This window comes from Anas platyrhynchos, chromosome 1, assembly GCF_047663525.1.
Source record: "Anas platyrhynchos isolate ZD024472 breed Pekin duck chromosome 1, IASCAAS_PekinDuck_T2T, whole genome shotgun sequence".
Lineage (NCBI taxonomy): Eukaryota > Metazoa > Chordata > Aves > Anseriformes > Anatidae > Anas > Anas platyrhynchos.
This window is the reverse complement of record NC_092587.1, coordinates 31706879-31731695: the sequence shown is the minus strand read 5'-3', so window position 1 is coordinate 31731695 and position 24817 is coordinate 31706879. Positions and strand designations below refer to the sequence as shown.

At 33.7% G+C, this 24817-nt stretch overlaps 1 protein-coding gene across 6 annotated transcripts in view; it reads left to right on the top strand.

Moving 5' to 3' along the window:
• ADAMTS20 (ADAM metallopeptidase with thrombospondin type 1 motif 20) overlaps nt 1–24817 on the top strand; it is a 95237-nt gene that overhangs the window by 46022 nt on the left and 24398 nt on the right. For all 6 annotated transcript variants that reach the window (XR_003497138.3, XM_027456988.3, XM_027456977.3 and 3 more), the window contains 13 exons: nt 3356–3451; nt 4677–4843; nt 4962–5091; nt 6168–6294; nt 6967–7177; nt 7723–7887; nt 8528–8692; nt 10525–10647; nt 11974–12081; nt 13278–13442; nt 13639–13929; nt 14244–14405; nt 15706–15882. Coding sequence is in view for 5 of the 6 variants with exons in the window: in XM_027456988.3 (XP_027312789.1) it covers nt 3356–3451; nt 4677–4843; nt 4962–5091; nt 6168–6294; nt 6967–7177; nt 7723–7887; nt 8528–8692; nt 10525–10647; nt 11974–12081; nt 13278–13442; nt 13639–13929; nt 14244–14405; nt 15706–15882 (2087 nt within the window). In the remaining variant the exon portion in view is untranslated. The remainder of the gene's footprint in view (nt 1–3355; nt 3452–4676; nt 4844–4961; nt 5092–6167; nt 6295–6966; nt 7178–7722; nt 7888–8527; nt 8693–10524; nt 10648–11973; nt 12082–13277; nt 13443–13638; nt 13930–14243; nt 14406–15705; nt 15883–24817) is intronic.

Sequence of the window (24817 nt, the reverse complement as noted above, 5' to 3'; positions counted from 1 at the left end):
TGATTTAATTTCTCTAATAGAGCTACCAATAGTTCTCATACACGTAGTCCATTCTGGGAAGTATGGAGAGACTGTCATATGTATGTAGCAGTGCAGGTCAACAGTTAGAGCGTAGAACATAAGGACAGAAGTCTCTGGATTAATATTGTATTCCAAAAGGCCTCTTCATGCGGCTTCATTGGATGAAAGAGACCACAGGCGAAGTGAAAATGATACCTGGAGAGCTGCCAAATAGGATCTTCAAAGGACAAAGGAATTGCTGGTCAAAGAGGAAAGTATGCCCAGTATCCTGGTGGATTTTTTTTTTTTTTTTCCTGGCAGAGGGCTTGTACCAAGCAAAAAGTACCAAAAAGCTTAAGGGTGGGCTATAAGTACCCCTCCTGTACAAATACATGTCACTTTTCTTGTCTGTCCTGAGATACTGGAATAAAACACAAATATTTTTATTGAGACTGGATTTTTGAATGTGTGGTCAAATACTGAAGGAAAATAATGCATTACTTTTGATAACTCTGAGTAAAGGACTATCAGTTTGTGTGTTTGTTTTTTTTTTTCACTATGAAAGATCTTTTCATTTACAGGTATCACATTAATTATGTTACAGATATGTTTGATGCAAATAAGCAGTATAGTGAAACTGCCATTCATTCAAATATAATTGACATTATCACTCTGTTAATCAGCTTCTTGTCATCTCAGATTTATTTGATTCTAAATGAAATTAATTCCACAAAGTAATAAAATTTTAATTTACTGTATTAACAAAATGATTCATCTAAAAAAAATCACTATCATTTTATATTAAATAGTGAATTATGAAAAATGGAAGCTCATATTTTTTTTTCTTTTTTACAGTCCATGACATAAGGTAGTCTGATTTGAAAACTACTGTTTCATTTGTTTTCCCATATACTTTAACTGATATAATGTAGGACTATGTATTCTGAGGGAAAAAACTCAGGAGTTCATACTTATGTTGGGAAGCTAGATGACTGTATTCTCTGTGAAGAGTATGATAAAGCAAATTTCCCAGTTCGTTAGCATAGAAAGGATGGAGGGTCCTGAGTTCTTTCCATACATTCCTTGAACAACTGCTGGCTGGAGCTACTGCTGGGTGTCCTTCAGTTATTGTGGGCTCTTGTAATTCAATATGCTTTGTGTTTTGTTCTCTAAGATTCTGTATTTATGAATATTACCATCTTGGCATTTTTTTTTTTTTGCTAAAAAGACTCATTTGGATATTTCTGTGGCTTAGCTGGTCTTGCACAGGGCATCAGAAAAAAATTCAGTATGAAAAGGACAAAAAAAGATCAAAAAAGTTTAATTATTCTTTTCTATTTTGGGGGATCAGGAAAACTTTATTTTAATATTTTGGTGGGGTTTGTATACATAGTTTTATCATTTACATTCTTTTTTATCTTGGAGTTACATAAAAGATAATACTGAGTTATACTACTGGATAGTAAGCTATAACATACAGGATTATGTACAGCTGTGCTCAGGCAGGAGTGCAGTACTGCAAACAAAAGGTTGTAGCTAGCCGACCACTAAAAACTCTGTTCATGGGAGGCCTATGACATCCCCAGGCTAATGACTGAAATCGCTGTCTGATGAAGAGTCCTGAGTTAGGTGTCACTTGATAATAATGCCAGTCTGTGAACCTGGTCTTTTTCTTTTAACTGTAACTGGTCCTGTTCTGTACTGTCACAAGCCATTTTACTGAGGCAGAATTTGGAATTAGACAAGAGCAGTCAGTGGTACAGGCTTGTATTCATACAGTTATGATGATTGTGATGTTGTCATTAAGTGTTTAAACAGCAGTGAAACAATCATAAGACACTCATTACAATGAAACGCTAATTTGCTTAGCTCCCAGTTTAGGAAATGGTCATTTCATTATGTGCACATAATTGTTATGTTGTCTGTTATTGCATCAGACTAGAGTATGTGATGATTTCCTGGAAAATTGTCCTTCTTACCGCCTTAGTAAATGATCTGGTCTCCTGTCCTATATACTAGGCAGTTTTATTTATAGTTTCCTCCCATATTTTGTCTTCTGTCTTCCTATTGCCACAAGGTTTTCAGTGTGTGTGGTGAGGAGATTTTTATCATGTTTTGGTTTTCTTCCCATTAATTTTGGAAGATTCACCATTTATCCAGAGCAAGCAGCATGCCAATTTGCAATTGCAGTGCTGCCCCCAGCTGGTAACCGTGATGGACCTGTGATTAGATTAAATGTTCTTTTTAAATGCATGACATAGTTTTATTAGATTAAAAACACTGGGAAGTTAGTGAATTCTGAAATTGAAAGAGGATATTGCCATTTAATTTGCATCCCACATATATGAGTCAACTAACTAAAGTTAAATTCAGCCAAGTCTTTCTTTAAAACACAGCAAAACAAGTGGCAGAGTTAGCAAAGATTATATTAATGCTTCAGATTACATTTTTGTGTTAATTATTGTTTCCTATGTTTGCCATATTCAGTTGTTCTTAGACATTGGGGTCCTTTGGAATTTATAATCAGTATCTGTGAGAAACAACTTTTTTTCTTTTTTTTTTTTTTCTTTTTCTTTTTTTATAATTTATGTGGATGTACAGATCGACAGTTCTAAAACATAGATCTTCGTGCATCTATTTTGATACCTCAAGACCATCATTCTCATTGGAGACATTATAGGATACAATCACTCATTAGTGAAGCATTTATATTTTAGAGAACACACACTAGGGTAACAATTTGTGTAGGAGAACGTGGATCTGGCATGGCTTGTTTATCCAATACACCTACATCAATTCCAGCACTGCAGTATTCGAGTATTTATGACTTCTTTCTTAGAGTGTTGTCATCTCTTGTGTAAGGTAGAGAAAAACTAACCCAATTGTACAGACAGGGAATGGAGGTACCTGAGTTTAAGTGATTTATTCAGATATCATTCAGAAAATTTTGTGGTTAAACTGTGAGCAGACACCATGTTTCCTGAGTCCCACGTGATATACTTGACTGCTCTTTAGAGTACTGCTAGCTCTCAAGAGATTTTTCTGAATAGGTTTAACTCATGTTATTGTCAAAGAACAGAATTCACTTTGCTGAACATAGGAATGATTTTTAACTGTCCCTTGAGTTATGAAAACAAGTTTAATTTCAACTGATTAAAAAAAAAAAAAAAGTAAAGGAAATTTAATATGCATAAAAATACTCACATTTCCTTCCTAAACAAATGAGGGTATTCAGAAGCAGTAGTTGCTGGTGCACTCTAGGTTTTTGTGAATAAAACTAGTTAAACTTATGCTCCTATCTGCTAATATTGAAGCATTTTTGTCTGTAATTAATTTGTGAATAATTGCATTGCAGGTTACAATGTTGTAGTAAAGATTCCCAAAGGAGCAACAAACATCGATATTCGGCAGCACAGCTACTCAGGGAAACCAGAAGATGACAACTACCTTGGTAAAAGCCTCCTGTGTATAATACTGATAGATAGTTTTTGTGCTTTTGCTAGGGGTCTGCTCTAAACACAGTCAGAAGTCTGATAAAGGCTTTAGAGTAAATACGTAATCATTATCATCATTTGCCTGATTCTCTCTGTAGATATTAGTTTTATGAAAAATAAGATGACGATAGGATTCTAATTCCTAAATGTGTGTATCAGAGAAGAATTAAAACAGATCGTATGATCATGTCAATTTTTGACTTTGTGGTGCCCATGTTAATTAAATCATCATGAGTCAACTAAAGAATAATGCTGGCATTTGTGTTTTCAAACATTGGAAGCGTGTGGTTTATTCACAGATGAAGCAGTCATCAAACATCAGTCATTTCACATTTCTGTTTTTTCTATCATGTCTGGGTATAAAGATCACATTTTGATAAATTTCTTGATAAATTTGCAAATACAATAGAAACAAAGAACAAGTGAACCATACGAAGTGAATTGTACCAAAAACCTTGGTTGTCTTATTTTGCAATATTTATGTTACCTCTTAAGTGCCTGAAAATATAGTGATGCTTAATTTCCTTCTTTCTTTTTCCATTACCATCTTACTTGACAGACTTCAGAGCATTCAAGTTTTTTTCTTGCTACCTGATACCCTGCTGCTGCTTGTGCATCTCACAGGATACAGAAACAACCCTCACTCCCTGATACATAGCATGTCTTGACTAAATATTTTAGTTATTTTTACTTTGTTATTCATCTTCATTGTTATAATAAACTGTTTATTATTTTTAATTGTAAATGCCTAATAATTTACTTTATTTTTACTTTTAAATTTACTTTGAGTAAGTAGCTATTTAGTTAGCCACTTAACTAAAAATGCCTCTAGCAAGTACAAGAATGTGAACTGTAGAATTGGACACAAATATGAATAACACTTGTTCTCTTCTCCAGCAGAACCTAACCAAATTTAAGAGTGATGACTATAGTCAGCTTTCAGCAGAAAAAATATTATTATAGTTAAGTGTTATTGCAGAGAAAATCCATGACAACTGCCCAGGTGAAAGTGACTGATGGTTGGGATTGAATTCATGCATATTAGAAACTGTTCATTAGAACTGTAAAACCTTACATGTGGACTAAAAGTGTTGATGCAAAGACATATTTTAGGAGTTTTGATTGATAGAACCTTTTAGTCAAAATAGTTATTTTACTTCCAATATTTTATTTTACTTACAGCATTATCTGATATTCACGGAAATTTCATCTTGAATGGAAATTTTGTTGTAAGCATGTCAAAAAGAGAAATCAATATACAAGGAGCCATTTTTGAGTACAATGGTTCAAATAATACAATAGAACGAATTAACAGCACTGATAGAATTGAAGAAGAGTTAACCTTACAGGTGAATGTTTACTTTTTTTTTTCATAAGCTTAAACATTTTCTACATGGTCATTGTATTCATTACCTTATGTCATGCTCAATTTCACTGAAAAACAGTTATCATTTTATCTCAATTAAGGTTTTGTGTGTAGGGAATTTATACAACCCTGATGTACGTTATTCATTCAATATCCCAATAGAAGACAGAAGTGAGCTGTTTACGTGGGATCCTTATGGACCATGGCAGGACTGCAGCAGGATGTGCCGAGGTACTGTGAACTCTTTTGTCAGCAGATCCAAAGACCTGATGTCATTTAGGAAGAGACTAGTCTCAAGCACTCAGATTTTATCACCTCTACTAAGGAAGAAACTCAGCATTCTCAGTAATTTTAGGCACACATTGCATTTAAGGGCAGAATAGCTTCTGATTTTGTTTTCTTGTTTTCAATATTCATGCAGCACAATTCTATATCCAAAATTACATTTGTGCTCCTTTCTTTTTTAGCTATAGGACTGCTTTACAGAAAATAGTTGAATCGAGTATAACGTATCCTTAGTAAGTGGGATTGTATATCTACTAAGGTGTATTAAGCTTCTGTTATTGTATTTCCAGATGGTGACTGAGTGGTTTGTCTAGTATCTTCCATATCTATTTCTTCAGCTTGTTTCGGTTATCTGCTATTTGGAGTGAAGCTATTTGGGAATATTATTTTAAACTGTCATGCTATAGGCCATTATAGTGCAAAAATGGAGCCACAATATGTATGCAGTATATCTATAAAGTGTACGTACTCAGATTTTTGATAAATTCCTTATACAGGAGATAGAAATGCTTGTACTTGAGACAGAGAATGGTGAGTTTCTTTGGATTTTGAGTCAGGCTGTAGACATATTCATGTGCTGGGGAAGCAGTGCACCTGTCAACTGCACTACTTCTCCAAGCACTCCAGTTCTTTAAGGTATGCTGCTCAAACTTTCTGCTTCCTGAAAGAAAGAATTGTGACCTTTTAGGTAATACAGTGGTGTTCAGTAATTTGGTAATTAGGAAAGAAGAGATGTCATGCAAATGGAATACTTAGCCTGATGAGTAGATTTTCTGTTGCACCGTATATTAATTGTAGTTTTCTGGAGTTTGATATCCTCATGAGACCACTGCAGTGTAGCTAGGAGATGGCAGTGGTGGTGGACATAGCTGGGACAAGACTAATGTTTGTGCAGAATCTCCTGTATAAAAAGAGTAGTGCTAATGGGGTATCTCAATTAAATTCCTAAGTGATTAATAGATTCTATTACTGTAGAAAGGCTCTCTTATTTCAGACCTTTTTTCACTTTTCTTATTTTCAAGGTATTCGAAGAAGGAGAATGACATGCATACGTAAAAGTGATCATGCGGTAGTATCTGATCAAAGATGTGAATTTATACCTCTTGTACCGGATGTCTCAGAAGAGTGTAATACAGAATGTGAATTAAGGTGAAAAGAGGTTCCTAAGTGATGAAACGACTGTGGTCTTACCTATTTTTGTTGGTAGAGACTGAAACAAAGAAATTGACTGGTTTATCGTCCCTCCCACCACCTTTTCTCCTTCCCTCATTCCTCCCTTGTCTTTCCCTTCTTCCCTCAAATCTATCAATATAATAGGTTTATACATTAGGCTTACACCTTTGAAATTAAGTATAATTAATGTATTTTTCTAATTCTTATTCATGAAGTACAAAGTCTTTTGCTAGGATTGCAAATCTGTCCTCTATATTCTGTCACACAAAAATTGTATTACTGGGTACAATATATTTTTCAGCAGAATTGTACCCTCAACTGGAACTAATTTGAAACACAGACATGTGTTTTTGCACTCCTAATAAGCCCACACTGAAGTGTTCAGAAGATGAAGGGTTAGAATTATAACTTGCATTTTTCAAAGTCTCCTGGGAGACTCCTGGGGGAAAAAAGGACCTTTAAATTTCAAAAGATGAGTCAAATTCTTTTATATTGTTCTGAAAATTCCAGTCGTGATACAGATTTTATAGTTTTAGCCGTTGCCTAAAATTTGTATTACAATTTCAGGTACATTCTTTGAGTGCTTAATTAACCATTGTTTTACTTTTTAAAACATAGTTAGCTTTCTATAACAGTTTATCTTTGTAGGTGGCACAGTATTGGCAAAAGTGACTGCACATCAAAGTGTGGCCCAGGGTATCGGTCTATAGAAATCCGCTGCATGAAGTACTCTGTTTCAAAAGGACTCACTGCTCCAGTGGATGATAGGTACTGTGCCGATCAGCAGAAGCCACCAACCAGAGAGCCTTGTCATGGTGACTGTATGTTGACAAGTTGGCACTACACAGAATGGTCAGAGGTAAAAGTTGAATACCTTGTAATTGTTGCATTATAGTTCTGGTTAGTGTTCATAACAAATCTTCGTTTCTATATATTTTTTCAGTTTAAATAGCTAAAAGAAAATAATAATTGACAAATCCATTGTTTTTGGAGGAGCTAATATCAATCTCTATATTTTGGTACCTGCTGGATGTAATTCCTCGTATTTTTATAAGAAACTGTAGCTGTCTATAATAGTTTCCAGCTTGTATTTGGACGTCAACAGAGAAGATCTGGGGGTTAAAAGTATGTATTTTATTTGAAGTCTTAATAATTTAGTTCTGTATGGATTGGAGTAAAAGAGTTCAGCTTTCATCTTCATTAATGAGTTTTATCTTGAAACTGCCAGACAAGGTGCCAAACTTATCTCAAGTTGACATAGTAACAGTCTATAGCTTAGATGTAGTATACGATACATCTGTCTAACATAATCTTTAATGTCTCACGTTTAAGACTGACAGTGCCTTTTGACCTGTATTTATCATGCTGTGTTTCCTGTTTCATAAAATCTTCTAAACACTGTAGTGTTCCAGGAGCTGTGAAAGAGGTGTCAGAACCAGAGAAGCTTTCTGTTTGAACAACTTGGGTCGTCATCTTCCTGACAGAGAATGCCAAGAACTTCCACGAGTTGTAACACAGAGTTGCAATGAATTCTTATGTCCAAGCTGGTCTGTTAGTGAGTGGAGTGAGGTAACGAAACCTGGTCATTGCTATTAAAATAAGCTGCATTGAGCGTTTGTTTTTTGTTTTGGTTATTTTCCAAAGTAAAAGCTATTTAATCCCAGGACTGTGCTGATAAGCATCTCAGATGTACAATGGCATGAGAACTTCTGAAAAGCACACCCGTAATTAATTTCTTCTCTGAAATTTTGTTACATTAATATTAGATAACAAAATTGCTTAATCTCTCTAGTCATACATATAAATTCATTTTGTCTGAAACAAAGAGAATTATCCCACCAACTGAAAAACAGAATTAAATCCATTTTATTACAGTTTATGTATATATAATACGATGCTTGATAGTTTAGACATGTTCCCTGTGATATGTGCACTCACATCTTAACTAAGTATTTTTTGTTCTAATGGAAGCAAGTGAGCTGTACATTGTTTTGTATTTTATAGCTTTGGAAACTTAGTATTATGTGTTTACATAGATATTTACAAGAAATACAGAGTTCACAAAATAACTAGTTTTGTTGCATGATGAACACATTAAATATTTTTGTCATTTATGTGACCTTTAAAATCCAAAAGATTCCTATAAGAAAGTGAAGCAATTAGCACAAATTCATGTCTTTACAAACTGATGACTAATATTATTTTACAGTGCCCTGTCACATGTGGCAAAGGAATGAAACATCGGCAAGTATGGTGCCAACTTAATGATGAACAATTGAGAGACGATTTCTGTAATCCAAACGATAGACCAGGATCAGTAACACCATGTGAACTTCATGAATGCGCATCTTGGCAAGTAGGGCCTTGGGGATCAGTGAGTACATCAGGATTACTGGCTTTTGTCTTGTATTTCATATTATGAGTGGTCACAAAACAAAACCATTTAAATATTTTAATTGGACCTTAAGCAGCTACTTGAAGGTGAATTGGTTCGCACATTTGTTTGTTCCTGTTGACTATCTAGTCAACAGGACTAGAATGTAATTCTAGTAATTACATTACTAGAATTTAGAAACACCCTTATGTAAGTTAGATGCCTAAAACAGACACTGACTCTGAGCCTTAATATCAAAAATCGCCAGTGCTATTTCACATGAATGTATTTAACTTCCAAAATAATGAAAATGTAGATAGCAAAGCATTCAAATGAATGAGACAGGTAAAAGACCAAATATTTATAGGTGTGTCAGCATATTTAAGTGATAGCTTTAATTTAATTAAGACCATTGAATTATACATGCTAATAATAGCAGACAAAAAGATTTAGTATTTGTTTCTTTTGTTTTTATCTTCAGTGATGAAAGAGTTTCTATATCTTAATGTAAGAGTGCTGTTCCTTTGTCTAATTATGCTTATGTATAGCAGAGGGGCTTCAAAATTCCAGAAAAAGCTGAATTAATTTTTGAAGGAAGCTTTTGTCACCAAATAGATGAGCATTAATTACAAAATAATAAGGTACTCAATGCTGTGGAGCTTTCTTATAATCAAGTTGTCCATGCCAATAGAAATATTGGATTATTTGGTGTTTCTTGTTAGTGAGAACTCATAACTGAACATCAGGTAATACTTATTTTTTACATATAACCTGTCAGTAAAATACATAATAAATGAATCCTTTGAAAATGAAGTATGTATTTAACTTACACATTTCTTTTGTATAGATGTTTTCTCATGTCGTATTTGTTCATGTTAGAGATAATCACACTGTTGTCTAACACAGAATCATAGAACCAAAGAATCATAGGTTGGAAAGGACCATAAAGATCATCCAGGTCCAACCTCCCTGCCATGGGCAGAGACACCAGCCACCCACTAGATCAGGTTGCCCAGGGCCTTGTCCAACCTGGTCTTGAACACCTCCAGGGATGGGGCATGCACAGCTTCTCTGGGAAACCTATCCCAGTGTTTCACCACTCTTATAGTGAAGAATTTCCTCCTTATATCTGATCTAAATCTACCCTCTTTCAGTTTAAAACCATTCCCCCTTGTCCTGTCCTTATCTGACTGAGCAAAAAGTTGCTCTCCATATTTATGCATCTCCATAAGCCCCCTTTAAGTATTGAAAAGCTGCAGTAAGGTCACCCCAGAGACTTCTTTTCTTCGGGCTGAACATCCCCAGCTCTTTCAGCCTTTCTTCATAATGTTGAATTCCTTTTGGGTAATCTTCTGGTTATAAGATGCTGGCATCCTGGCTCCCTACAAGTTAAATGCAAACAAGGAATTAAATTTCTTTAATTTCTTAAAAATTAACCCACTCCACCCCACCCCCAACTTCTTCCCTTACCCCAGGTTTTTATTACTGAGCATGATATTTTATGCTATGGATAATCCCTTTGGAGAATTTGGGTCATCTGTCCTAGCTGCATCCTTTCCCAGTCTATTGCCCACCTCCAACATACTACAGGGAGCAAAGTGGGGGAAAAAAGTGACACTGTCCAAGCACTGTTGGGCAATAACCAAACATTGGTTTGTTACACTGTTTTTAGCACCATGTGGTCTGCTGTGAAGAAAGTTAACTGCATCCCAGACAGACCCAGTACACATTCCTGTTCATGCTATAGAGAGCTTTAAAATATAAAAATTGTAATTAAAAAAATAATTTGGATTAAACATAGTGCTATTTCAAGTGTGTGAAATTATTAACAGTGTACTGTGACATGTGGACGTGGATACCAGATGCGTGCAGTCAAATGTGTTACTGGGACTTACAGAGTTATTCTGGATGATGACAGAGAATGTAATGCTGCTACTCGTCCTAGAGATAACCAAGTAAGTTAAAAACACTTCTCAGTTGGTTGTGTATTTTAGTTAAAAGATTTTAAAAATGAATGTGGTCTACTGACTTTTTTGGGGAAACTTGCAAGAAACAATTTCTAGAATGAGAAAAAAAATGAAGCTGTCTGCTATTTTTCTCTGCTTCAAATTTGACCTGGGTAATTAAATAAAAGAAAAGTAATAAGGAGATCAGAGATTTGAAAATTTGGTATATGTTGGCAGGGTCAAAGACCTTTCATTACTTGTAAATAAAAATTTTTAAAGACTCCAACACAGAATAATGTAAGGTTGACTGCTTGTCATGATGCTTAGTAATCACACCTAGCAGGCTTGATACTCTACTTTAGAATTCTGTTTGTTCTTAAGAGAAAGTCATGCTTACTTGAGGAAAGCTTTGATGGTGGCAATAATGCTAATTTGAAACAGTATAGACATGAATTTTATATAGTTCAGTATGGTATTAATGTGGTTTTCTACATTTCTTCCCCATCTGTTTGCTTGCTTTTTCACTTCTTTTAATTTAAATCTATTGTTTTTCATAAAAAATGTCTTTAATACAGTCAATGGGTTTATCTTTAACTGAAAACAATTAGTATCTAACATGCTATGTATATTGATCTAGCTACCAGATTGATTCTTCACATTTATATCCGGTTAGGCTGGTAACCACTTACCTCTCTGAGGGCAGGCTCTATACTGATCTATTTTTTGAGAATAAAAACCGTAGGGTATTGTGGTCCAAAATAAACTGGTCACAAGTCACCAGCCTTGTGAGGGCTTCTTGAATAAGTTTTCAAATTATGAAAGCCAAACAGATTAAGTACAGATTAATTTCCACTCCACTCTAAATTAGAGTATGCTTCTTGTTTTGAATTGTGGTATCCGTTTACCTGTTGACTGAAACTGAAGAATTTCTTGTTTTTTGTAACTGAAGGTATAAAGTGGCACAGCCACTTTCTTCACTCAGTTCTGTAGCGCAGGAAACAGAACAGAGTCATGTTCATGCCACTTGTCTCCAGCAAGTTATCTGATACAGTTATTTCTCAAAGTGCAAATATTACTAATTATTACTCATACAGTGTTAACATTAAATAAGTTGTCTTAGCCTCTCAATTTGAAATAAAATAATTTAATAAAAAGCTTTTAATAACGACAGAGAAAAGTAAAAGATGGTAGTTACTGTTTAATTAATGCTGACTTATTGTGATAGTAACATCTGTCTGTTTGTGGGAGCCATCTGCTTTATGTTTGTTTGTTTTTTTCCAAATCTTAGACTTTGAAAGCTTTATTTATTTATTTATTTATTAATCACCCCCACAGGAATGTGAATTGCCCGCTTGTCCAGAAACTACAAAATTATGGACTACATCACTTCCTCTAATTCATGTGGGGAAGGTGACCCAATGGCGATATGGATCATGGACTCCAGTATGTAATGTAATAGTGATCACAGCTGGCAGAGAAATCCTCCATTCTGACACCCATTTTTCCATAAAGGTTTCATTAGTATATCTTTCAGACTGAAATCTCTTTGAGATGATCTTTAAGAAATTCTAATTTTTTTCAAGAACGTGTTTCTTTAGAAGGAGATAGATGCTCCCAGCAAATTCTGTGTGTTTCAAATCTAGCTAGGGAAAATGAAGGGAAAAAAAAAAGGATTTGGGGGATAGGAGATCTGAGAACAGCTTTGATAGGACTGAGAGTGTTCGAGGAAGTGTGTTTCAAAACAATTTTTATCATTGTCTGAGCATGCAGAACATCTTTCATTTTAAAATATGATTTAAATCTTGTATGTGAATAACAATATTAAATAGTTTGGGTCTTTAAAGATTCAATTTCATGTAACTTACAAGTGTTACACAACAAACTGATTTATACACAAACTCTTATCAAAGAGTGTTTGATTTTTGATTTTCATACTAATGAAAATCAGTTTTGTTTGACAGAGATACGAAAATTTGGAATAGTCTATAAAAATGTAGATATTTGTTAATCCCTTGAGGTTCTTAATTAAGCATATAGCACTTATATCTTTGCACAAACCGTTTTAACAAAATAGTAGTAAAGAGTGCATAGACTGGGGCTACTCAGAAGCCATTTACTAAATCCCCCTGGAACATTTTATCTATAATAGCATCAGAAGGGGCTCAATTTAATATGCTGATATGAACTAGAATGGCAAATGAATTGTGAATATCATTTTTTATTAATATCAGTTGATGTAAATATTGCATCACTGTGAAATAACTAAAATGTTCTGGAAGTTGGTCTCTAATGTGTCTATTGTTAATAAATTAATAAATTCCCTTTGCAACTGTATAATGATTCCATATTATAGTTGAAATGCTTCCTATTAGATATACTGGATTACTTTCCAAGAGTGAAGGCTATGCATGTTAGTTCCAAGCCAACAAGAATTATTAAGGCCTAAACCATCCAGCAATATTTTGCTTTCCTTCTTGAGTGCATGGCTCTATACTTGTATATTGGTCTGAGATAAAATCTGTTTCTCAGTGTTTAATTCTAAAGTTAAGCTAATACTAAGTAGTGTTAGCATTTTTGATGCTTGCATGGTCTTTTTTTGGCCTCATAAAGTGTGGTGAACATGGATTGTTCTCTGACAGTGCTCGGCATCCTGTGGGAAAGGTGATCGTGCTCGCTATGTAAGTTGTAGAGATGCTCATGGAGGAATAGCAGATGAATCCTTCTGTGCTCATTTACCACGACCAGCTGAAGTTTCAAGTTGCTTTAGCCCATGTGGAGAGTGGCAAGTTGGAAACTGGTCCCCTGTAAGTATTACTTGAAATGTTTTTTTTGTTTGTTTCTAGTTAGAAATTGGGACTTCATATTCTATACATGTATGATTGAATTTGCATCCTTTGGTACAGTGAAGTATATGTTTCTTATTGCCAAAAGTAAATATAAATGTCTTTGGTTATTAGTTATCAATGTTCGATCACAAATATTGGGTTAATTTTTGGTCAGTGTACAGTTACGTGTGATAGTGGAACAGTAACAAGACAAGTTATCTGTGTCAACTATCATCAACAAATCAACGAGAATTACTGTGATCCTGAAGGCCGTCCCTCTAAAGAACGAGAATGTAACATGCCACCATGTCCACCAGTTTATCATCATACTCCAAGAATACATGACCGTCCAAGTAATTTTCCAGAAATAGGTTATCTTCCAATACACCATCCGCAAGACAATACAAACCAGTGGAACCATCCTTCTGTAGGAGGATATCAATGGAGAACTGGACCCTGGGGAGCAGTAAGAATTTATTTTTTTTACATATATATTAATTTGTTATCTCACTTGTGTGTGAACATTTCTAGAAATGTTATTGCAGTATGGATTTGGTCAAAAGAAAAGTACATTTAAAAAAAAAATACCATTATGAAAAATACATTCAATTTGAAATATAATTTTTGTGCGATTTCAACTTTAAAATACTTCAACAATTTTTATTTGCAAATTTCTGGTTTTAAATGTTAACTCATTTTTTTTCTAAGTTGTTGTAACCAACACGTTATATGTTTTTCTGATTATGTAATGGTGATATATATCTTTACATGTTTTGGTAGTGCTCTAGTACTTGTGCAGGTGGATTTCACCGTCGGGTTGTAGTATGTCAAGATGAGGAAGGACGAAGCGCTAGTTACTGTGATGAGGCAACAAAACCTCCAGAGTCAAGACACTGTGATTCTGGACCCTGCCCACGATGGAACTATGGGAACTGGGGAGAAGTAAGATCATTTCACTTTCAAGTGGAAACATTATTTACATAAGCTTAGATATAATAATTTAAATGTGAATGGAAACATTTTGTTTACTTATTTAAAAATAACGAGTTTCAAACTGTTTATCTAAAATTTGTTCTTTGATGAAATTCAGAAATCTAGTGTAACTATGGGTAGTGTAAGTATACATCTAAAAGATCAAAGTATTGTGTGATGCTAAAGGTATACAAAATAATAGGAAATATATTATTTTATTTTTAAAAAATACTAAAGTGATAACTTCAGAAATTCTAGTTTTATTAACACGTGCCTGGTATTTCTCAATCCACTGAGTACTTGCTGTAAAAGCTTATAATTGAATGTTGTAGTAGTATATTGAATCTTGAAACAGCCAATTATTTTCCTTTACAAAAAGATGAATTATATGAGGAAAAACCTCAATGTAATAGCTAGCTAGAAACAAACAAACAAAAACAAAACAAAAAAAAAAAAAACCTGCAAGCAGACATACTTGTTATGTGCATGAAAAATGAAAAAAACAACAACAAAAAAACACACCCTCAACCCCCTCCCAAGAAACAACCAACCAACCACCACCAACATAAAAGAACTCCCTCTTGTAACTAATCCCTTGATTGTAGTTATAGATTCAAAGTATGAAGATAAGATCATGCATCTAAAAAGTGTGCCAGGGTTAGAATGTTTTAATGTAATGTTATACATTGTTGGGCAAAGAACAGTTTCTCCATTCTATTGTCATTTTTGACCATGCATTCTTGATCAAACACTACAGAAGATGTTAAAAATGTTTTGTCTGGCATTCATTCTGCTATAACCTTTTACAGTTCCTACCCTCTTCTCTTACTCTTGATAAATCAATATCTAGATTTGATTTTTTCTTCATTTCAAAGAAAAATTGAGTGAATTTATAGTTATTTATTTATTTTCTATTTTGGCCAGATCTAGCTGTTTTGTTTTCAAGTCCAGTCTCAGTGTCACATTTTTTCATGTTTAGTCTCACAAATAGCAATTTTTCTTGAAATAATAGATTTTCTATAACTGAAACTTTTTATATTTTCCATAGTTTGGTAAATTATAAAAATGTAGCTTTGTAAATGTTTTGGTGAGAATAATTTTCTTATCATATGAAATTAAAGTGAAAGTTCTTATTCTTGAGTTGGGCATCCAGGAAACATGAAAGTAGACATAGTAAATAATAATGTGTTGATTATTGCTATATCACTTTACATCAGTTGTATCTGATGACCCTTAACAAAAAATCTGTCTATAAAATTTTGTATTTTAGTGTACTCAAACGTGTGGAGATGGAATAAAGACAAGACTGGTGATTTGTCAGCTTCCTACGGGCCAAATGTTGGGTGATCAAAACTGTGAAATTCTAGACAAGCCACCTAATATGGCACAATGTAATGTGCATTCTTGCCCTGGTGATGTTTCATGGCATCGGGGACCATGGAAATCGGTACGATAGCATTCACTAATATTTTTCACTCTTTGTTCTTTCTGTCACTCTATTTCCCCTTGCCTTTTAAAAATTATACAATTATTTTATTTGATAACAGTGGAATAATAGTGCATGTGGAAATATAGTCGCTGTATTTTTATTAAGCCATTGAATTAAATGGGAAATAGCCATTTACTTCAGTGGGAACAGTATTGTGCTCTGTAAAACATCATAGAGAATATTCTGAAATTTACCAGAAATCATTATAGCTAATAGTGATACCTATTAGGTTGTTCTATTTTGAAGGATTATGATTTGATCTGTGTTTTAATTTAAAAGTATATGCTGTAATTTATACTGTAGTATTATCTACATATTTATATTTGTAAAAAAATCAAAAAAGGCTTTCTAGTGCATAACTTTTCACTAATAGAATATTTAAATACAACCTATCTCACACATGTATATTACACTTTGTCATCAAACAACATATTACTCCATATTACGTGTAAATTTGTGTATAAAGGTTTATATTTGTGGTTTTAAAACAGTGACTAATTAAAATTGTCTGTGTATAATTATGTATGTAACTATAATATGTTGTTGTCTATGTCACTGTCTATTAATGTATAAAAATGACCACAGCAATTACCATTAATCTTTAAAATTGCCACTAGCAGATAATTAACATGGAGAAATAATCATAGTATACTCTACAATAGAGAGTACATTATATTTCCCAAGCTATGAATTTGACAATATTTATTAGTTATTGTGCTCAATTTTAAAGAGATTAATGGCAATCAAAGGATGTTGGATCCAATTTTGGTTCCATTAGAAATCAGTTGAATACCTGTCATTAACATCACTGGGAGATGGACTGGATAACAGTTTTTTATTTAAAAAAATATATAATTTGGTTCTTTGAATAATCGTGGAAACATTAAAAAATTATTATCCAATTTCAGCTTTAAAAATTGATTACTTTATGTAATCTACTCTAATTTATTGCAAATACATTTTAAAATGAAAGCTTGAATTAATGATTTACCACAGTTATCTTTCTTCCACTGGGCAAACAGAGTTTTGGTTTTGTGTTTAACAGACACCAGAGTTCCTTTTTTAGCCGTTATTCAAATAATTAGTGGTGACTTGCTAATACTTTACTAATGCACGTTCTTCAGGTGCTGAGGAGGCAAGCAGGGCATTCGGCACATCGTTGCCTTTGCATTAATAGCTTACCTGTAAGTTATTGCAGAGTATTGTAAGTGGCATATATGGCTTAGTTTTGCAAAGATTTTTTGGTTGTTTTATATTTCAGTTAAAGCCAATGTAATCCTTCAAAAACTAAGTTTAGAATGGAATCTAGTTAGCGAGGGAAGAGATTGTAGCTTCTGTTTTATATGAGATTGCAAGTTCTACAGGTAATCAGTAATAATGTTAATTTCATGAGAAATTTCATCTGCGATGTGTTGTTGAGCAGAAACCAACCAAGTAGGTTCAGGAAATGAAAGTAGGCTCACATACTAAATACGGTATCGCTTTTCAGTAGTTTAGCTAGTCTGAACACTGCCAACACACAACCTTCAGTTAATTTTTGTTGCTGTTTAAATAGAACAAAATTTCTTCATTGAGGACAACTACTATAAAGTAGTAGAAGCTTTAGTCACATAAATACTGTTGTACCTTAGCACAACCAGCTCTGTTTAGTCTTCACCTATGGTTGGCTGACTAGTTATATGACAGTCTGGCCTTAGATGATGGCTCTGCCTGTCCCATACCTTCCTGGAGTACAGTATGCTCTCATGTAGGGTGCTGTTAATGGTACATTAATATAAATGCTGTATATTTAGATGTAGTTTTGTCTAAACCATGACTGAACTAAAAGCTTTAGCTTACTGATTATTTCAGCTTTTACAAAGGCTTTTGAATTTTATGTTCAAGCAGAAATGGATTCAGAAAAAGCTCGATATTAGCAAAGACTAATCCAGAATCCTTAGAGTCAAGAACCTGAGCCACAACATTGAAAGACTGTTCTAGTTAAGCAGTTGTCAGTGTCTTTTTTGCAGAAATGTGAACCTCTGATGGTGCTTGCCCTCTATTTAGAACATAATTAAAATTGCACTGATCATTTTAGTGATGAATTTTGCTTATACTTTTGAAGAAGTTTAAGGTTCAAATCACTGAAAGTTGGCCATGTACACTACAGTAGCTGTCCACTGTTCTCTCTTGAAATCTAATCAATTACATGTGGAAGTATCAGGTATTTTACCTGTTTTAGTCTTTGAATTGCTTCAGACCATGATGAGCTGGCATCTAGTGATTTGTAATGCTTGGCTGCTTGAGCTTGTTCAGTTCTGCAAAGAAAAGGAAACTGATTAAAATGACTCAGAATAAATTCTTCAAAATAATATTTAATCTGTCTTCCGAAGCAATAAATAAAAGACTTCAGTACCCATTTCCTTATCTGAGTTTAGTTATATCATGTGAAGATAGGGGAGGCAGGCAAGAGTGTTTCTAGTGTCTGCTCTGGGTGGAAAGGCTTTTGCTGTGTCCAGTGCACACTTACAAACTATTTCTTGTAGGACTTTTTTAACAGGAAATATTGAGAATTAAAATTGTGCAATAGAAATAATGGTCCCAGATTTATAAACTTATGTGACTACTTTGTATTTTAAAAGAAGCAGCTTCTGACCACTTCAGATAATTAGCTAATTATTAAGTGTAATTCTGTAACTATTGATGTAATAAACTTACAAAGGCTGCTTGTGAGAGCATATACAGAATGGCAAGGTGAGGTTTGCAGCATGGCAATGTACAGTATCTTTCCATCTTCAGTGCAGGCTGGGTACTTCTATTTTAGGATAATAAGCTTGCTTATACTTAGGGATAGCTCTAACTCAGATGCAAGAAAACATTCTTCTCATGTGGAAAAGAATGTTAGTTCAGTTAGTTCAGGTCTGTTCCAAAAATCAGCAGTAAAAATGGTTTTGGTTCTTCATCTTGATGTTCTAGGCTGATACTTTGTGTAGATATTTTTAGAGTTGTGAACTAGCATTAACTGTACAGCATGAGGGAAGAAGTAAATTATTTATGTCTGAAGTCTAAATTAATGAATGCCATTATCTAATTAATTTTAATCAGATTCAGAAACTTTGATTGTTTGAATTCCCGAAACTTTATTAAGTCCAGAATTTTCATATTCATGCTATCTGAGCCAGAGAAGCACTCTGCAGTTTTATAGATGGCTAGGAAACACAGCCTTTTGCTTGTAAGTTGAATTCATTTGACCTGGAGGTCACGGAGAGACTCTGCCAGTGATCTTTTTATCTTTAGTTTACTTTTTCTGCCCTGTTATTTTTTAGCAGAGACTGAATTCTGCTCTTCTTTTGTTCAGCCTCTTTATCAAATTCCAGAGAAAACTGGAGTGGGTTTACACCGTCACTGCATCCTGAGGGATTTTAGATGATTGCCTTGTTTGTAAAAAATATTGGTGTCAACTCCTAATGTAAATGAGGTTGACAAAATATTATATGAACAGTCCTGAATTCAAATGTTTTAAGATAATGTTTTAGCCTGATTGGCTTGTATCTAAGTACACTACCTCATTTTTGATACATGTAAATTATGATGCATATATATTTTGATGTGTACATATTTATAATGTGTTTGTAAGTTATTACTTAACTTCAGGTAAATACATTCTTTGCTTACTTTAATGGAGTTGCACCACCAGTAAATTTGGCCCATGTGTCCTGGATATTTTTCTTTTAGGCTACTCTGGTTTCATTGGTGAAGGGATTGAGGCAATGATCCAAAACTACACGAAAGAATGAATAAATTACAAGCTACAAAGTATGGAAACCATATGTCACATTATATAATGTCAAGAAAAATTCCATAGCATTCTGACAGCTGGCTGAGAGTACTTTGTTCTAATACAGATTTTTACTGTGTTCCTTTCTACTTTCCACAGTGCATTGTTGGGTTTTTGGTTTTAGTCCATGCGGTAAGACTTGAGGGTTTTTGTATTAATTTTCATCATAGTGGTTAAGGTTTTCTGACCTTAATGACAATAAGTTAATTTTTACCCTGAGCACAAAAAGGGAGAGTATAACAAATTTGCCAAGATAGCATAAGATTTTAAAACTGAACTGTAGTGACTAGATTTAACAAATTTCTCCTTGAAGTGCTTTAGGATAACGTGTCTTTAATTAGTTCAATAATACTGATATTTTATTGAATGGCATCTCCTCTATCTAAATGCTTTAGTATTCTTAGCCAAACTACTGTCTCTTACCTGACAAAAAGTTATGTGGGAGTATAATCAAATCAACAGTTAATCAGTTCAGTGGTTATGCTTAGATACACCAAACCTACAGTGCACGTGGTCTTTTAAAGCTCTTGTGGATACCAGTAATGTAAAGTAGGTATGCTACAGAATAAAATACTATTTTTAGCATATAGTACACAATAATATTAAATGTAATTTTACTTATGAATCCAGAAATTGACATATTTATCACACTCTAGGAGTTTTCCAGGTCTAAGGACATAGCTAGTGCTGACTGGTAGCTTATAGATTGACCCACTCTGCTGCAGAGGGTACCTGTTACAGCAGGTTTAAGGACTCCCCAGCTGAAAACTGTCTGTAAAATGTAAGCTGTTCACCTGCCAGGTGAAGTGCAGTACTTGGCTGGGAAAGAATTTGATGCAGCAGTAAGTTAAGAGATTTCTGATGCCAAAGCCCTGGCCTGGTACCCAAGAAAAATGTATAATGTGAACATACTTTTTGTTTTACTCTTCTTCCTTCTGCTGTTCAACAACTGATGACTTGTTTGAACAATTTGTCCTGAAACTTAGCCATATACCAGTTGTGCAGTCAGATAGTGATTGTAGGATTACTTTCTTGTTTACTTTAAAGTTTAAAAAAAATATTTCCTGTAATTAAAGGGACCTCAAATTAAAAGTGGATAAACAAAACTGTCCTAGGACTCCAACTCTTGCTTCTGCAGAGTGCTTTTACACCTGTTCAAGCTATTAACATAACAAAACACCGACAACAAGCTAGTCAGCTCAATTATACTTTGGTATAAGCCAAGAAATTGAGTGTCACAGACAAGTGTTTCACTAACAGCTCAAATTACATTAAAAAAGTCCTGGAAATAAACAGTTTAGGAATATTAGGTTGTTATTTTCAGAGTTCTTTCAGAACAATATAAATCTGTTTGTGCTGTGTGCCTTTATGGTTAGTGTTACAGGTGATGTTTGACCCTTACAGAAAATGACTATATTTTGTTTGTTTGAACTGTTGATAAAATAAGGAATTTTTTCCTTACTCTTAAAGTGTTTACATAATTTTGTAATTTTGTATTATTTCTGATTTCACATAAATTTAGTCATAAAAAGAGTGGATCAGCTCATCTTCTAAGTTAGCTTTAAGTGTCAGAAATTCTTATGTACTGCCATTCAGATACATACTGTAATTGTCTTCAGAGTAGCTGTTTTTCTAGTTTTTCAGTTTTCTCTTGAGTTATTTGCTTCAGAAGAATTTCTGTTTAATTTTGTCTTTGCACTAGTGGAAGAAATCTATTATTACTTTTTAAAGAATATATGTTTTTTTTTTTAAATTGACATCCCAGTGTCCTTCCAATGATGTTATTGCCAGGCATCCTATTGATCTCTGCAGGAGCAGAAACAGCCTAAACATGCATAAGTAAATATTTATTTGTTTTCATTTTAATGCAAAAAAAAAAATAATAATCTTGCTGTGTATGATAAGTGCCTTCATTCATTTTTTTCTAATGTGTAAAAAGTATTTATATCTTTAAAGATAATCTTTTATATTAAAAGGGAATTCAGGATCCGTGAACTTGGTTTTCAAAACCAGCTTCAGTCTTATACCTCTACTTCTGCTGCTGCCTAATGTCGAACTTCAGAATACCTCATTACGAGTACAGCACATTTATTTAATATCCCACTGGCTGAAATCTTAATGTTAGCATATGCTATTCATTTTTAAAAATTCTGGAAATGGGAAGTGCCTTTTCAGAGATAACTGATAACATATGTCACTACCCAAATAATGTCATGAAACAGGCTTGGGACAGTGGATTTCATTTAGGGTAATGCTGATAAAAATGAAAGAAAATACTTGTTTTCAAAATTCAAACACAAATATTTATGTGTACTGTTCATCAACTTCAGAGCAAATTTCTCCATTTTGGTGCTATGTTTCCTGTATAGCTTGAAATAATAAATAAGTTATAATGTATGTCTGATAATTTAATATAATGACTGTGACTTGTGTCTGTGAAATACAGTTGCATTTTAACCCTTCTTTTTGATGCATGTTGTGTGGCTTTGTGTTTATATTTAATGTGTCTTTTATTAAGGAATGCTAATGTTTAAAGTCCTTAGGAAAAAAAAAAAAAAAAAAAAAAAAAAAAAAGAAAAAAGAAAAAAGAAAGGAACTAACTACTTTACTAAAAGTGTGTTTTTGTGCACTAAGTAATCTTTGATTACTGAACTTCATAGATATTTTAATGACATTGTTTTCATGGAGTAACTACCTTTAAAATTTCCTTCTGAAAAGAGTAAAGGTTGCTGTTCTGTAGAATTTGTAAAGGATCTTGTACTTGAACAACAAGAAAAAAACATAAACTTGCTTCTGATGCCATTGGTCAATTAGACTGAAATAGGCTGATGACTTCTGATCTCCTGTGATAAAGATACATGTCATGTAACGCCTTTTGCTGGAGCTGTTATTTTACAGCCCAGTCCTGCTCCCATGTAGTCAGTGACAAAAGGCTGGAAAACTGAGGATCATAACACAATGCTCAACTCATATAATCTCAAAAAGAGAACATTTTCTCACATTCCTAAAACACTTTTACATAACTTTCATACCTTTCATTTATGAAGAGGACAAGTAAAAAAGGAACACAGTCAAAGTAAAAGTAAAGGAGGTTTAAAAAAAAAAAAAAAAGAGTATCATGGAAGGAGAAAAATGTGTGATCTTGGTGATCTTTAACACCATTCCTAAATATATATAGCCATTCACTGAAAATGAGTGTAAATACTCATGTATTTATTTCTGTTAGTAGTGTATGAAATCTCAGAGAAACCAATGGGTTCTGGGTGGCCAGATCCATAAGAAAAACATTGTGAGCTGCCTGTGGCAGCTATGTGTGGCAGTTCTGAAAGTCCCAGACAATGCTCATAAATATTGCCCCAAAATGATTTTGAAATCCAAATTTAAAAGTTACTAAACGTAGATTGAAGTGTTAGCATTGTCTAAAATCTGTGGAGGTTACTACACATTTTGGTTACCTGGAATGTGTTAGGAAATGAACAAGATGTTCCATAGTTCTGTATTATGACATTTCCTAGTCCTTTCTGTGAAATTATTGTGGGAGATAGTCTCCTCCACTAAGGCTATATTGATCATTATATGAACTAGCATGAATATATTTATGGCCCTTGAACTTCAGTGAGAGCAGGATCAGGCACTTAGATTTCCTGCTGATGCAGTCCTTCAGAAGCTTGGGTATACGCTCACATTTATGCACATAACTGAGTAATGTTGAAAAGATTGGTCTGTAAGTAATTGAAAATACACAGAAGAATGGCTTAGGTTGAAAATAAACTGGAAGACAACATTCAAAGGTGGGTAAAAAGTTGTATTTCTTATGTTCTAAAATATAAATATCTATTCTTACCCAATTAATATTTAAAATAATGTGGGTTTTTTTTTCTTAATTCTTTAGCTGATATTTAATTAAATTCCTTAGAAAGAGTTATATTTTTGCAGGCTTCTAGAAAGTTTAAAAAAAGTGACAATATTGTATCATTCACATAGTGTTCTGTTTCCATTTTTTTTCAAAGTTTAAACTAAAAAAATAATCAAACAACACAAAAAAAAAGTTAAGTGGTAGATTTTGTAGAACAGGCAGACAGAAAAAGTTCGTATCTATTTGGTATTGCTTTAATTTCTGATCTACTGTTTTGCTGCAGCTAACATGATTGAAAATGATAAACCAGAGACTGCTGTTACTGGGATCCAATGTTCCCTTCTGATCATGATTACCTTTTTGCAAACTCAGTTTAAAATAATTCGTCTGCTATAGTAAGACTCCATTATGTCATTATTTCTGTGCTTTGTTGGTTGAAAAGACCCCGTGTCTTAATATAAAAAAGAAGAATCCTTAAAATGAAGTTTTAAATTTTGAAAAGTATAGAAACAAATCATTTTATCCGTGCAATCACTCTGTGAAAATGTGGCTCCCACACCAGAGATCCTCCATCATATTAAAAATATAGTCCATCTTTTAGTGTGAAAATCTCTATATAAAAAGTCACTCTCAAGGGGAAAACATTACTTTTCAGTGGGAATGCAGATCATGTCATTCCCATGCCTTTGTTCAGTCTTCCCAAGCTTTGGAAGAGGCAGGAGGCTATATCCAGACTCCCTGTGATGCACTGTTAAATTGTCCAGTTGTTGGAAGTAATAATGGGTCAGGTTGGGTTTCATTTTTTTTGTGTGTTTTGTTTGTTGTTTTTAATTATTATTATTATTATTATTATTATTATTATTATTATTATTATTATTATTATTTATTTTTATTGTTTTGTGGAGGTTTGTGAGTACAACTGCTGCACAGACACAGGTATATCTGTTGTTCTCCCTTTGGAAAATATGTCTGGGAACTTATCCCTTGATTGGAAAACAAACAAACAAACAAAACAACTCTTTTGCCGTCACCATATCTCCTATTTCCATTTCTGTCTCCCTTTTTTCATGATACTTTTGCTTTACTTACAATTTATCTCCAGTGCTGCTGCCTTCATCTAATTGCTTTAAGGAGTAACTCTTGTTATATTCTTGTGGAGAAAAGAAAGAATAAGACTTGCTGAAGTCTAGCCACGCCAGAATTTTTCCATCTGCAATGGT